Source organism: Oryza sativa, chromosome 8 (assembly GCF_034140825.1).
Source record: "Oryza sativa Japonica Group chromosome 8, ASM3414082v1".
Lineage (NCBI taxonomy): Eukaryota > Viridiplantae > Streptophyta > Magnoliopsida > Poales > Poaceae > Oryza > Oryza sativa.
This window is the reverse complement of record NC_089042.1, coordinates 22,176,410-22,192,374: the sequence shown is the minus strand read 5'-3', so window position 1 is coordinate 22,192,374 and position 15,965 is coordinate 22,176,410. Positions and strand designations below refer to the sequence as shown.

The window sequence follows — 15,965 nt, the reverse complement described above, 5'->3', positions numbered from 1 at the left end:
CACATCCGTAGCAGAACTCAGAAGCCAAACCTGCAAAATTTTGGGAAGATCATTGTCAACTATTTTTTATATACAATACTAGCTAAATACCTGTGCGTTACAACAAACTATTTTAAATAGTTAAAGAAATATTATGTACTTGTTAAAAAATCAGTTTTTCCTTGGTTAAAACAAAATTAGTCTATCAGAGCAAGAGCGGTTAGGGACTACAAAACTACTACACACAAGTAAGAAAAAAAAAGCTAGCAAAGTACTTTGACATCATGGCCCACATGTTATTGGTGGTGGTGGTGACTCTTCATCACCACTCTGAAAATAAATAAATAAATAAAACATGATATGTAAGGGCATCAACAATGTACATAGCCCATAAAGATTATAATGTGGGATTCATCTAGTTTCTTATGCTTTATTGAAATCTTTCACAATGCTTGATACCATCAAGTCTTATTGTTAAGTATTCTATTGAATGATGTACTATATTAGAAGAAAGGTATTAGTTTAAATCAGAACTATGTCATGCCTCATACCCCGAGCAATGCTTGGTGTGTCCCTCCTACATCTAAGTAGTCAACCCCAACGCTCCTACCCTCAAATAGGGTATGTTTTAAGTTATCTTGTTCGCATAATATATGTATTTATTGCAATCTGCAATATCCTCATGTACCAATCCACCATTTTTATTTTTTCAGATCGAAATTGAGTAGCATGGCTTTATTGGGCGCATGCGATGGTGAAGTGCGACACCAGCATCGAGCCTCATCCTCTGAATCGTATATGCGTGTCGACCAAATCTAGAGGCTATGGCATTGGCTGGCCAATCTATTGTCAACATCGTCCTCTACGCCAGCTAGATTTGGAGGATGCAGTAGTTGAACATCTATGCCGACGGATTCGTCTCCAGAGAGTCCTTCTGGCGCTCCATGCAGCAACATGGAGGATAGGCGAAGAGGAGGATGGTGGTGGCGGCGTCAATCGTAGCTGTACTCTGGTCCAAAATGTATTCCTTTTATTTGTTTTAGATTACATGTGCAATTCATTTACTTTATGTTGTGCGATCATAATGGAAAAGAAATCACTCAATGACATCCTAATGGTGAAAAGAATTACTGAATTACTATTACCATTATCTTAGCAAAATAGAGTAAAAATAACTATTAATGGTAGTAAAAGTATCATCGAAGGATGAGATCAGCAGGGGCTAAATTATGGTGAATTTACTACTAAGATGGAATGGAATCAGAATTATGCAAGAGAAGAACCGGTATAATTTATCCAATCCATACATAATATAGAGAATATAGTAATTTGAGAAATTAGTGTCCCGCCTCATGGGATAATTTTGGAGCAGGAATTGGGAAGAGAAAGAGGTGGTGGAACCAGGAGGGGAGCGCATAGGTCATCCCAACACAAATGCTTAGAAAGGTGCTTATGAAACTAAACTGGTTATTTGCCATGTCGGATTAGCGAGATGTTTGGCGTAGGCATTCAACTCTTCGTCGGAGGCGATACTAGACCTAAATAATGACTTTCCTACATGTATCAAATTGGAAGCAATTGGAGCACCCATCAAATTACTTGCATCTTAGGATACCAATCTAATACGAGATACTTGATGATTTTTGTCATTTATTTTCTCTCCTTAAGCACCTGTATGCCTATATAGGCACTTTTCATTGAGGATGTATAACCAAGCCACTAGGGATATTTTATTGCGTAGAACTCAGATTTCTGTGTACAATGATACTGTGAATGGTTTACTTAGGAAAAAGCAATAAAATGATACACCAGTACACCATCTACAAGTTAAGGGCCTGTTTGGCACAGCTCCAGCTCCAGCTCCACCCCTTCTGGAGCTGGAGCTCAGCCAAATAGTTTCAGCTCCACCAGAACTGGGAGTGGAGTTGGGTGGAGCTCTCTCACAAAATATACTAGAGTTGTGGAGCTGGATTTAGGCAGCTCCACAACTCCACTCCAGACTCAACTCCTGGAGTTATATTTAGGAGTTGGAGCTGTACCAAACAGGCCCTAACACTTAACTATGATATTTGGGGTATCTAGATGAGAATTTAGACAGGCTAATTGGTGATTGTTGGTGGTATCACTTAACAGTTTACCACCCTGCCAGGTGCCATGGCTTGATAGCAAGCAAACATCACGATACAATAGACAATGTGATTAAATCTCCATTCCCACCTTACTTTCATGTCCCCTAACTGAACAAAGTAGTTAATAGCCTTGTCCATCTTAAGTTCTAACTCCTATTCCTCCTTAAAAACTCCTTCAACAGACATGCCTACTAGAAATCCATATGGATTTAAAAAGAAAAAAAATGGATTTTACATCTCTTGATTCATCTCTAAAATAATATGTTTTATGATATTTTCAAGTAGGTGTTTCTTTTTTACCCTCAAGTTTACTGTATTATTCTTGAGTGAAAACAATACAATTGAGGACATCATATTAATTTGACATATGATGCTACAAGAACATATATATAGAAAACCAGCCAGATTTGGCTCTCGAGTCTCGAGATCTTCATATGACAAAGAGAATTACCCTCCATATAATTAGCACTTCGTCTCATATTATCTAGATTCCACCATTTGTATTGTATTCTTCTAGATATTTTAGTAATATCTTGTAGCATGTGTTTCTTTTATGATTTTTTTAGTGACTATATTTCTTACTCCTTTCGTCCAAAGATATAGCAACCACTGGATTTGATACAACATAGTACATATTTATCTCTACTATTATAAAAATTTAAAATATTTTTGCTAGAATTTTGGTACATCATCCGTGTTTAAATCGGTTTTAATTTTTTTCTGTCAAATCATTTCATTTTTTTTCTTATGCCAGAGTGTCCCTCTTATCAAGACGCAGGCGAATTAATTGGGCATGCATCTTTTCACGCGCCCCTTGTCGCACGTAGCGATTGGGCTCGCACCTAAGTCCGTTTTCTACCCGCGCCTTTGTGCCCCACCGTGATTGGGCTCGCAACGCCTCGCGCACGTGATTTGCCCTTGCCACATGTCCGACTAGGACTTTGTTGCACTCGCCCACGATTTTAAAATTGAAGATGTTTTTATCAAAACTATGGTACGTCGTCCGTATGCAATTCCCGTCATGCGTAACATGCATTGCGAAGTCACGACTCGCGAGCGAACTATGAAAGAGAGTCCGTGTGATGTGGATACCAAGCGAATGAAAATTCACAGTCAGTGTGGATATCACGTACGTTGTTGCCCAAATCATTCGATTCTATTCGTATTTCACGATACGATTCATGGGACATGTTAGCATGATGTCAAATCAGTCTTCACACATGCTCGTACGTACTACCAGGGATACCATAACAACAATCCATAAGAATCAGTTTTACTTTCAAAAAGATCATGCCAACTGAAATAAAGGATGATCGAAGTTGATGATTTCGTCAGTTATCAATTTCTGCCCGACTTGATATAGAACCTGACGACAAATCGAGCTCGTGTTTGAAGGTCTCATTGTTTGGGTTATGCTTATTCCTATAAGTCAAATTTTAAATTTTAGAACTTAATTTTGAATTCGACTTTTTGGTTTTTTATCGTACTTTATTTTACAACATTTGCTTTTGAGTAGTTAAGAACATGTATATAAAAGATTTTCTCACAAATAGTATTTTATTTGGTAACAAGTCATCCGGATAAACACATGAATAAACGAAACAATGGGTTGTGATTATTTATCCACCGACACTATTTACAAATTAAATTGGTTCTACCCGTTGCAACGCACGAGCATCTTTTCTAGTAGTACTAACTTACAAGGTTGTGTCTAATACTCCCTCCATCTACTTTTGATAGTCATATTTCCAAATCTAAAAATTTTATTTTTGATAGTCATATTTCAATCCAACAACCTATCCTCTTAATGATTTTCTCGGATTTAATGCGTGACTCTCTATTCTTCCACACATGATTGGCTACATGGGCCTTGAGAAATGTAAATATTAATGAATCGCTTGTTTACGAGAAATGACTAGTAGCATGTTTAAATGGATGATAAGTAAAATTACTTATCCTTGGTCTATGTGCCAAGATAAAAATATGACTATCAAAAGTAAATGGAGGGATTATTATTCTATGTCCTCATCGGTAAGCCAAAAGCTTTGGCTGATAAGCCAAAGTTGGCTTCTTCAATTCAGCTAAAGAAAATCCATTGATTGGCTTATTTGGCTTAAATGGATTGATGAGTATTGTATGCTCCAACATCCTTGCGGGCCCTACCTATATTTGGCTGAAAGCTCTCAGCCCAATAAGTGAGACGATGGGCTTTGGCTGAAAAGCCTTGGCCCAAACAGCCATCCGATGAGGCCCCTAGATTATTATATTTTAGATAATCTATTTTAGAACGGAGTGAATATATTTTGGGAGAAGGGAATATCTCTTATTTTTCTCTATTAGACAGGAACTCGTTGAATCACATCAATATTACATCGTACGTACAACTTTGAGTAAGAAAGTAATATAATCAAATCAATGTACTACCTACATCCTTAATCTATGACGCCATCGTAAAAAAGAATCAGAGGGTGTACATAGCAAATAATCTCCCCAAATTTTTTATTATGCTTTTATTTATGAAATGAAAATCTACCGTGGGGATATTCCCGCCACTGTTTTCCAAAAAAAAAATCTCCCTATAGTAATACTCTTTTGAGATTTCCATCTCAAAAACAAGTACAGTTTTATACGTTCATATCCAACGTTTATTATTTATCTTATTAAAAGTTTTTTTATGATCAACATTAACAACATTTACTATTTGTCTTATTTAAATTTTTTTATGATTAATATTTTTTTGTCATTAGATGATAAAAACTATTTTTTTTAATTTTTTTCATAAATTTTTTAAACAAGACCGATAGTCAAACTTTGGATACGAATATTTGTCATTGCACTTATGAATACTTGTCATTGCACTTATTTTAGGACAGCCTACTCGCTTTTATTCTCCCAAAGCCCTGTGGGCTCACAAGTCAGGGACAGCCCGTCCCCTGAGGCCCTGACCCTTCCCCCGGTATCCAGAGGCCGACGAACCAGCACGAACTCCACGCACCAATCTCACCACATCAATCCACATGGCGTCGCGTCGCACGCTCCCCGATTCCCCCCACCCAAATTCCTTCCTCCGATCACCACCGGAACCAACCAAACCCAAATCGCCAAAACAACATACGATCGCAACTAGGCTGTGCTGTGGCCAAAAAAAATCTAAAAAGCACTCGTGCAGCAGCAGAGAATCAGAGAGAAGGAAGAGGAAAAAAAAACCGCAGAAAAAGAATTCGTATAATTTCCTCCCAACTTTTCCTCGCGATCCCGCTGCGAAAAGAAAAAAAGCTAATTTAATCCGTGCTCTTTGTTTTTATTCCTCTCCGCAGGTAAATGAATCATCGCCGCGGTCGTCGTCGCCGTCATCATCATCATCATCATCCTCGCCACGAGGGGAACAGGAAGCGCAGGAGGGATCAAGCAGGAGCTGTGGATTCCGCTTCCGTGCACGGTACGACTACGATCTCCAGTGGCTCGAGCGGTTCGTCCCGGCCAATCAAAATATTTCCTGGAGATTGCTACTTGCTCGGTTATTTATTATTTGAGGGGTTTGCATTGCTAATCCGCGGAGGGATTAAGACGGGGAGGAGGGTTGGTGGATTTAGGTTAAAATTCCAGTGGTTTTCCTTTTTTTTGGTTAGACAGATAGATTCTTTTTTTCCGGAGTGGTTGACTGGATTTGATTTTGACGGGATGGGGGTCGGCTCGCGTGCGATTCACCACGCGTTTATTCCCCTCTCGTTCTGTCTGTATTATTAATGATTCGAAGAGGGGGATTTGTGCGGCGGCTAAATTAGGGTTCCATGCTCTCTCGCCTCCACGCTTTTGCCCTAGCCGTCGCCGCACAAATCGAGCGCATCCTGCCGCCGGTGTCATAGCGGCTCGGAGTCGCGGGGTTTTGGGCTGCGCTCGTCGATTTGGGTCTCCTGGTATGGTTGCTCGATTCGATTCGGTTCGGTTCGCTTGGTTCGATTTGGTGCTTGTTTGTTCTGATTTTGGCTGGAAATTTCGTGAAGGGAGTTGCAGTTTTCAGTCACCTGAAATATTCAATTTTTTCAGTCATTTTTTTAAGCTGTTCGGTTTGCTTTTTGGTCCGTGCACTGGTTTAGTGATCTCAGCTTCATGAACATCTTTACTTGTCCCATTGTGCCATGCAGTATGTTGGTGAGGCCTGTATGTGAATCGATTTTGGTTCAGGTGTCAGTTAGTTGATTGCGATTTGTAGTTTGTATGCTTCGCGAAGTGCTCATCGTTATGTCTTGCAGTTTATATGTTTGTGCAATTTTAAAATAAACCAAATGCAGTTATTAGGGAAACCATAGGTAAAAGAAATTTTTTTATGCCCTGGTAAATAAAGATAATCAATTCAAAATTGCACATTGTGTTGATATTTTTGAATTGCACATTATAGTGCTATTTCCACTGCAGGCTAATGCAATTATTGTACTGTTGGATGTTCATTCTTCTCTTGTAGATGGTTCCAGTTTGCATTTGTCGAATGCAGAAGCATGTTAATTTTTCTTGTATCAAATTTTACGGTGGTATTGGAGTTGTAAATTGAAAATTACATACACATGTTATATTTTGCGATTGGCAATCTATCACAGTAAAGTAATGTTTGTTCAGCTAGCACAGATTTACCCATACAGTTTTAGGAAAGAAGTATGAAGGAGTAACAACCAAAAGTGTTACACAAATATATTCTTTCTTCCTGGGCTAAACTAGCAGCAATTAAATCTCGCCGGAAGAGCGGAAATGTTCCTGACACATTAAGCCGGTGTTTAAAGCCCACAGAACGAGGAAGCCAATCCTCTGGACACAAGCAAAAGACCAAACTACTTACCAAACTGTTCTTTTTTTTTATTATTTTGTAATGGGCCCACTTGGAATTGTAACCATTTTGTTTGATTCAACATAGCATGGACAAACTGCTATCATTGGATGTGCAGATCCAAAGGTTGCAAATGTGACTGACACATTTTAAATTTTCAGGTGACTGAAAACTAGACGACCAGGAATTGCTAGTTCTCAGTCACCCGAAATATTTAACCTTTCAGTCAATCTCTTAAGCTGTTCAGTTTGCTTTTTGATCCACGCACTGGTTCGGGTGATCTCAGTTTCATGAATGATTTGCTGTTGCTAGTGGTGTTGCAGGGTTCAATGGTGGAGTGAGCTGAATTGGGGAGATGTGATTTTACCGGTTCAGCCATGGCTCAAATCCAAAGCAGCTCACTGGTGAACTGCACGCTGCTTGCGGTGCTATGTGGGAAGGTTACAGACAAACAGCAGAAGCCACCTGGTCTGGTGCCCGAGGTGAAGCGACCACGGCTTTCATATCCATTCCCAGAGCTGATCTCGTCTGGGAGATTGGAGGTTAGTAGGCTTTTGCTGTTTACTGTGGTGATGCATTTCTTTTGTTGTGTTATGAACCGGCTCGGGATGCAGGTGCATACGCTGATCAATCCCACAGTTGATCAATTCCGGAAAGCGCAACAGGCTGTGCAGCCCAACTTGATGTACCTCCAGGGTCAGCAGCTTGAGAATGAGGAAGAAATTGGTACACTTGTCTGGGGCGATGCTGATGTATCTGATCCACAGATATTTAGTTCACTCATTAGTCCACCTTTTCCGACCATAGTAAGCACCAAACTCTTAGCTAGCAACAATGTTGGTCAGCGCTCTTAGCTTTCAATTAAATGATAACTGATACTACCATAAGCTTCCGTTTCATTGTGCTGTTCGATTTTATTTATGTGACAGACATTTATACTCCCTCCGTAGAAAATGTTGGGCAATTTTCTTAGGGCTTCTATAAGAATTTGTGGGACACACATATTTCCCGAAACACTTTTTATGGGTTCTTTTCCTCTAATACCTTGCATTAACTGTTGAGATGCATGTCAATACTGGTGCTGGCATGCTTAAGAGGCAAAAGCAATGCTTGGTCACGTACTTAAGAGGCAAAAAAATGAACAAATGTGGATGAATCAGAAGTTGTATAATACTCTCTTTGGACTGATAATACTTGTCGCTTTGGACAAGGGCACGGTCTTTAAAAACAACTTTGACCACTATTTTTTATTACTATATATATATATATATAGAAATATCAATAAATATATGATTTTATTGAAGTACTTTTTAAGATCAGTCTATATATATGGTCACCATACTTCTAAGACAAATATTTTAGATGTTATTTATAGTCAAAGTTTTTAAAGTTTGACAATAGCCTTGTCCAAAACGACAAGTATTATCAACCTGGAGGGAGTAGGATTTATCTAACCTCAGTTTGATTCCTCAAACACTCCACAATTAATTTAACAATCGTATTCCGTCAACAGCTTAAACATGTAATCACAACACAAACGCAACACAACAGCTCCAACTTGGTTCTTAAAACTGATATTCCAATATTTTGTTTTTTTAATGCCCATAACTTGATTTACATATTCCACTTATATTTGTCTGACTTGTAGCTACTAACATTTTATTTTTTAAAACCTTATGCTCCTTGTTTTTCTGTTTTGTTTCATAAACGGTTTTCTTTTCCAATTTTTCCATGGTCGTCTTCCTTCTATCTATTTATCTTACTGTCTAAGCTTTTATACAGGTTTATTTGGAAGTTCCTGCTGGGGAAAAGCTTGCTCAATCTCTTCAGTTAAAGGTAGTTTGTTTTGTGATATTTTCAATTAGTTTTTTTTAAAAAAATTTGTGAACAGGTTGTGGATTGTTCCATATGTCTTTTTGCCACAGTTGTGAATCTGCTTGTTGGGATGCATATATACTTGTAAATATCCAAATGATTCCTCATACTTTTTTTTAAAAAAAAAATTGCTCTGATGTGTAGCATGAGCTTAGTTTCCATAAACAATTACTATACTCAAACTGCATTTGTTTAGTTTATTTTGTCTAGCATAGGTGTTGTTCTATTGTTGGAATGTTTATATCATTATATGCTTGTAAGATGAGCAATTGCTATTCATTTTTCGGCAAGATGATTGCTAACATTTACAAATTTTTTTTGCAGTTTTACTGAGCTTTTTTCTTTCAACAACAATTCCTACTCTCCTATTACTTCAGAATCTTATTTGTGATTTTGGAATTTGTGTTTTTGACACTTTCATTCCCAGGGGATTCCATATGTATTATATTGGAGAAATTCATTTTCATCGTATGCAGCATCTCATTTTCGCCAAGCCTTGATATCAGTTGTTCAGAGGTATCATATTCATCATGTCTTTGTTGTATGTATCGTAAGTCCCATTTAGTTTTGTTTTTTCATCCAATAATCGAGTGTTCCTTTATGTAGCTCCTGCAGCCATACATGGGATGCATTTCAGCTTGCACAAGCTTCTTTTCGACTGTACTGTGCAAGAAATAATGATGCGCAAAGTGTTAAGCTTGGGCCTCGTTTACTAGGGGATGCTCCAAAGATAAATATCTTCCTTCCTGAGAATGAAATGGTTGAGGAAGAAGGTAGCTCTGAACATTTTCCAGCCATAAAGATATATGATGAAGATGTGAACATGAAGCTTCTTATTTGTGGAGCACCATGCATCTTGGTAAGCGTTAGTGGTCATGCCTAAATTTGTAATATTTTCTTATATATTATTGCATTTTTCTTATCCCAACCAATACTTCCATCTCTTTTACAGGATGCTAGTTTGTTGGGCTCACTGGAGGATGGTTTGAATGCTCTGCTCAATATTGAAGTATGGGTCCATTCTTGTACTTACCATGTGTTGCTTTATTTCTGCATAGAAGTGCTGAGTTCTGAATAGTATACCCCAACAATCTAGTTCATGGAAATGCTAGTTGATTGGAGTAATGAACTATGAGTCTGTTAGCTTACGGATTATAAGTATGCATTATTGCAGCCAACAAGTATTGTGACTTGTAGGCAACCTATACTGGCTGGTGGGGCTGGGTCCCAAAGTCCATACTCCATAGTGCCATGGCTATGGAGTAGATTGATGATACAGCTTGGTTGCAATCTCATTTTCTGAGTTGTGAATTTGCATTCTAGAGTATGTTGCACATCCTATGGTGACCGGATTCGTGGTTCACCGCCACATCCCACGACCCTGGTTCATCATCTCAGTTTGTGGTTCATGGTTGATCTGGTTCATCATCCCAATCAATGGTTGAGTCACGAATGGCATCACTGTTCTCTATGGTTTCTGGAGAAGGAATAGTATTGGCAGGGTTGGAGATATAAGTGGGCTGTCTGGTTGACAGCCCACCTAGTATCTTCTTTTTGCTTTATGTCCTTTCCACATCTTTTCTTTCATTATACACTTTGTGTTATGTATTTTATGCGCAATTTACATAAAAATAGCTGTAGATTGGGTAATCCACCAAAACAATTTACATAAAAATAGCTGTAGATTGGGTAATCCACCAAAAACTTAGTGGTGGTGATGGTGACTGGTGAGTCTGCCATCCCATCACCTCCTATTTAGTTGGTAGGATCTTCTGGTTTGTCAATTTCAATTTCTGGTTGATGTTGGATTGCGAATTGTATATGTTTTTTTTTCCAAGAAATATATACGACTTTAAAGTTTAGAACATATATTTGTTGATTATTGCAAGACACTGGTATTCAGCTAGTACCGTTGTATGTTAATATTTATGCACCATGAATTTTGTAGCAAGATAATATGGCACATACTGCCTGTTTAATGTTTGATTTTTCCCCTTTTTTTCCAGATTCGAGGGTGTAGACTCCAGAACAGAGTCAGGTACCTTCAGCTGCAGTGTGGCATATATAATATATATTCAATATCTGGCAACCTGTTGTGTCTTATAAATACTAGCTCATGTGTGAGTCATGTTCTTTTACCACAAATTTAATAAAGCTCAAACTGGTGGTATATCGAATAAATTAACTAATCTTGATTTGTGCTGCCTATAATTTAAAGGTTAACTGCGGCGATATTTCCCTAAAGAAAAAACTAAATGGTAGCCAGATTAAATGCTTCCATCGGTGTCTTGTAAACTATAGTCACAATAGAGTATTTAACACTATCTTTTTGTGGTCATATTTTTAAGTGATGCTGCTATCCTTATTTTGTAGTTCCACGTCATTACTTGGTTGCTAGAGATGTTTAGTTGGTTTCTACTCTCAACATTTTCTCTTTTCAGTGCTGCTCCTCCACCTCTTCATGCTGAAACTCTTCCACATGGGGTGGTTACAATGCGTTGTGATATCACAACATGCAGTTCTTCACACGTGTCATTGCTTGTTTCTGGCAGTCCGCAAACATGTTTTGATGACAAGGTATGGTTTCTGTATTTATGGAGCATTTTTTAGTCTTCAGTTTGATATTTACAGTGTCATATGCTGCTTCATGGAATTTTGTAGCTTTTGGAGAACCATATTAAAAAGGAAATTGTTGAGAAGGGCCAGTTAGTTCGTGCTGTCTTAGTTAGGGAGGACGACAAACCATCTTCAGTTGAGCCTTTGACTTCGATATCTGTGGCTTCTGGAGCTTCTACTTTTGAAGTCTGGATGACCCTACCTAAGTGGGCAGGACAGGTTTGTTTTCTTCAAAAAGTTGAAGTAGTGTGCTGAACACAACTTGGTAATATGTGTAAAAAAATACCCACTAATTTCCCCATGGTCTTTTGTGTCATTTTTTTTGGATATCATGTTGTCCTTTTGTGGACGATAAATCCTGTCAAGTATCTCGTTCTTCCTCTGCAGTTGTCTGTACTTTGGTTTCATCAGTAAAGCTGGGAACACCTTTTGTTTGTTAAAAAAAATGGGCTAAAAACACATGTATCAGGAAACAGAAGTGGTTTGGACATTTTAATACATAATATGACTACCAAGACCCCTATGCTCTTTAATTGTATCACCAATCTTTCTTGACAAGTCAAACCTCAATGTGTGAACTCAACCATATGGTGTTTTATACCATTGTGGATTCTAATTATCTTTCCTTACATGGTTATGTTCAATGGATCATTCATCACTAACTGAAGATTGTTTTCTACTGTCTAGGTTTTGAAATATCTTGCTCCGGAAATCTCTTACAAAAGCCTGGTTCCACTTGGAATTGCTTGTGTAAATGGAACTCCAGTTTCTTCGTTTGATAGACAAGATGTGGATCGGCTTCTTTTCTTTTGCAAAAATGAAGCTATTGTAAATGGTCTATATTCTCATCTGCCAAGATGGTCAGCATCCCTTGTTAAGGACAGACTGAAGGGAACTCCAGAGTCAAAATCAAGTACTTTTAGTGCAAATGGAGTTGGAGAGTACCAGAAACATCCAATGAAAGGGACTTCCCTAGTAGTCAAACCAAAGCTGAAATCTGCAAAAATGAGGCCTATTCCACACTCTTCGAAGCGGCAGATGCACCCTTTTGTGGGTATCCCTCCGTCCTTTATTCATGATGCTAGTCAAGTTAAGCCTAGCTTGCCAGCACCTCCGGTAAGGCATAATGCATTACCTGTTGCTCCAACAACTCAAAGAAAATTATCATCTGGGACATCACGTGTTGAACCAGCTGTTCCGTTAAATCCTCTGCCAATGAAGAAACATGGGTGTGATCGGTTGCCTATTGGAATTTGCTCTGAAGTACTCTCATTTACCATCTCTCCTATTCTTTTTTATTGTTTTATGCTGAAATGCTCTCTAAAGTTAAGGTCAAACATATTTTCCCCTTGTCCTTTGCAGGAAGACTTCTTAAAAGATGTCATGCAATTTCTACTTCAGAGGGGGCACACCCGACTTGTTCCTCAAGGAGGACTAGCCGAATTTCCTGATGCAGTACTAAATGCAAAACGCCTTGATTTATATAACTTGTATAAAGAGGTTGGTCTTCACTGCTGCTATTTTCATGCATTAATTATGGGCTTATCGCCTTGTGGGGTTAAATATGGAGAGAGAAATGCTGATTTAATCATTTATCTGATGAAAATGATGATTGATCATTCAGGTGGTATCCAGAGGCGGATTTTATGTAGGCAATGGCATAAATTGGAAAGGTCAAGTCTTTTCAAAGATGAGCAACCATACTGTTACAAACAAAATGACGGTATGCATGTAGTTGATATTTGTTTCAATCTTGTTAGATTTGCTGCAGTGAATTGGTTATTTTCTGTGGTACCATTTATCACACTTCAGTTGTTATGCTACTTAGATTTACTCTACTATATGGGTCAGCCTGTAAGAGGGACATGTTTTGGCACATAGTCAGCTTTGAACGTTCTATTCCTGGAAAATTTGCTGCACAGGTGGAGCCAGGAATCCTAAGATTTATTTGTCAAGCGACGGGTCAGGAGTGCTAATTTCATTTTAAAATCACTTAAGATACAGCTTTTAGCATTGAAAATCTCAGAAATTATGGGTAGGCCAAGCTCCTGCTCGCGCCTCCCCCTCTCTCTGCCACTGGGCCTGCCTGCAATAATTTGCTGACAAAATTCACTATGGAACACTAAATGTGGTCTTGGCTAGAACGCACTCTAATGGGCTTCAGACCATCTAGGATTGGTGATCCATCATGTGGTTATTCCTTAAATTTGGTGGAGTGACTCCATTCTTCATTTCTCTACCTAGTGTGTGCTTTTAGAGATGAGCTGATGATGGACAAACACATTCCATTCCTCCAAACAAATAACATATTTAGAACCATGTCATCAATTGTCCATCTTATTCCTCAAACCACACAACCCATGTATTCGTGGTATTTGCTAGCAGACACTCTGCCCACTGAAATAATATGCCCGCTGAATGAGAAATATTTGAAAATGACCTTGCTATCTTCGTTTCTTCTATTTAATTTAAATAATTAAAAGGTGGGCCTATTAGGCAGTGATGGGGCTTAGGGGTGTTACGAAAAGCCTTGATCTTGGAGTCCTTTGTGCCGTACACGAGCCTCTGCGGTTAATGTACAGATAGTTGCTATGAGCGGTTAACCACAAATCATAGTGTCTGTAACACATTTATTCTTTTTTGTTTCCTTTTGTTATCTTTTATTTACGGTATGTTAGCTGCCATTTCATTTGCCTGTTTCTGATGTGCTAAATGTGTTGCAATAGGGTGTTGGAAACACGTTAAAGAGACATTACGAGACATACTTGTTGGAATACGAACTTTCACATGATGATGTCGGTGGGGAATGCTGCTTACTCTGCCACAGGTTCGAGGACACGATTTTAGTATGGTGCTGTTGCAACTGTTTCCTGTCGGTATAATCTAACATATTCCTTCCAACTATTTCCAGTAGTGCTCCAGGTGATTGGGTTAACTGTGGGTTGTGCGGTGAATGGGCGCACTTTGGGTGTGATAGACGGCAAGGGCTAGGCACATTCAAGGTAGAAATATTTCCTGATCTGTATCTAACGTTTTATATTCCTTTCAATAATTTCATTATTTAGGTTGTGCATTGATCTGGGCTGCTGCTGTAACAGGACTATGCGAAGACAGATGGGTTGGAATATATCTGCCCCCACTGCAGCCTCGCGAACTATAAGAAGAAGCCACCGCCTCCCGAGAGTGCTAATGGCTTCAGAATAGCATCTGCACAACGGAATATTTAATTTTTGTTACTCTTTTTTAGCCTACTGTCCCACTTTTGGGTAAGACAGGGCTGGTAGATAGCATGTTTTAAACAATGTAGTGTTTAGCTGTATTATGTCATTAACATCATTTATTTAGTGAAAGGTTTTATATTGATTGTAATCAGTGAAGTGACAACTCAGAAAGGCTCTAATTAATTGCTGGGTTCAATCGTGTATTCCATTGCCATGCTGGATACCTGTTGCTCATAGCTACCCCTTTTGCGTAATATGGGAACATGGGAGAAGCGATTTGTCTCTGAACTTTATCACCATTGATAACTTTTATTCGTGATTCATTTTATTCATGTACATCTTGCTTATGGAACATGCTTGATTCACTCTAGATTCAGACATCTGCCTCTTGTTGAGGCATACTTCGTTACTTCTTGTTGCTAGTTGCTTCCGGAGATCAAGGATCTCACATTGCTAGTGTGTTGCAGATTTTTGTCAGTTCAATGCACAAATGTTGATAAATATCTGTTGAAGTATTCTTCCATGCATAATAAATCTGCCGATAAGTATATCTTCGCGCAGTAATGTTCAACGATATACCGCAAATTGATAATTTGACCTGTTTTGAGGCATATCGAAACTATTATTTTCCTAGTTAGAAAGTATTGTCAAGCAGTTCTCAAATTATGTTACACAATAATTTGGCACTAGTGATTAATACAAAGATCTACAACACGATTCTAGAAATAGAGAGGGGTGCTACTCGCTTGCTTACTCTATTTTAGACCAAGAGTTAAAAGGAAATGGAGAAAGGTGCTATTCTTGCTTACTTCACTCTACTTTAAACCAAGTTTAGGCTGAGTTTGGATTGCGATTCTAGAAATAGAGAGGGGTGCTACTCGTTTGCTTTACTCTATTTTAGACCAAGAGCTAAAAGGAAATGGAGAGATGTGCTACTCTCACTTACTTTATTTACTCTACTTTAGACCAAGTTTAGGCTGATATGAGTGTCTGAGTTTGGATTGGAGGGGTGTACATATGATGAAAATACATAAGTTGTAGCTAAAAAATTTTCTTGATCGGGTTACTGGGCAAGCTCTGTCCGTGATTCTAAATTGTGTTCCACAAACAGACCAACAATTTTCAGATTGTGTTCCGCACACAATTTGAACCAACAAAAAGAAAAAACTAACACAAATTTCAAATTGTGTTCCGCGCACACAAAAACTAACACAGAAATTTGAATAAAAAATGTGCTTACACAATGAAGTGGCACACATACAAAAGCACAATGAACGAAGTGATTAATCCCTACTTCCACACACACAAAAACACAACGAAGAATCT

At 38.4% G+C, this 15,965-nt stretch overlaps 1 protein-coding gene across 6 annotated transcripts; it reads left to right on the top strand.

The window, feature by feature from the left end:
- The first annotated feature begins 5,097 nt into the window (after positions 1–5,097).
- Positions 5,098–14,842, top strand: LOC4345728 (AT-rich interactive domain-containing protein 4). Of its 6 annotated transcripts, none has more exons than XM_015795079.3 (17): positions 5,098–5,331; positions 5,426–5,547; positions 7,251–7,469; positions 7,542–7,733; positions 8,710–8,763; positions 9,230–9,318; positions 9,409–9,661; positions 9,755–9,811; positions 10,809–10,840; positions 11,244–11,379; positions 11,464–11,637; positions 12,106–12,681; positions 12,781–12,918; positions 13,043–13,141; positions 14,145–14,245; positions 14,330–14,420; positions 14,517–14,842. In XM_015795079.3, exons 3-17 carry the CDS (start codon positions 7,305–7,307, stop codon positions 14,643–14,645), a joined length of 2,286 nt encoding a protein of 761 aa, XP_015650565.1. In that variant the 5' UTR covers positions 5,098–5,331; positions 5,426–5,547; positions 7,251–7,304; the 3' UTR covers positions 14,646–14,842. The 6 variants fall into 6 exon arrangements, with proteins under 6 accessions (XP_015650565.1, XP_015650567.1, XP_015650569.1 ...); XM_015795081.3 differs by having other exon boundaries at positions 7,240–7,469; XM_015795083.3 differs by having other exon boundaries at positions 5,426–5,577.
- Positions 14,843–15,965: the final 1,123 nt, after the last annotated feature.

What these genes read in the sequence shown, in the direction of transcription:
- LOC4345728 (XM_015795079.3), top strand. Translation starts at nt 7,305, where the DNA reads ATGGCTCAAATCCAAAGCAGCTCACTGGTGAACTGCACGCTGCTTGCG. An exon ending in TCTCGTCTGGGAGATTGGAG is followed by an intron (nt 7,470 to 7,541) that starts GTTAGTAGGCTT and finishes CTCGGGATGCAG; the next exon opens with GTGCATACGCTGATCAATCC. An exon ending in AAACATGTTTTGATGACAAG is followed by an intron (nt 11,380 to 11,463) that starts GTATGGTTTCTG and finishes GGAATTTTGTAG; the next exon opens with CTTTTGGAGAACCATATTAA.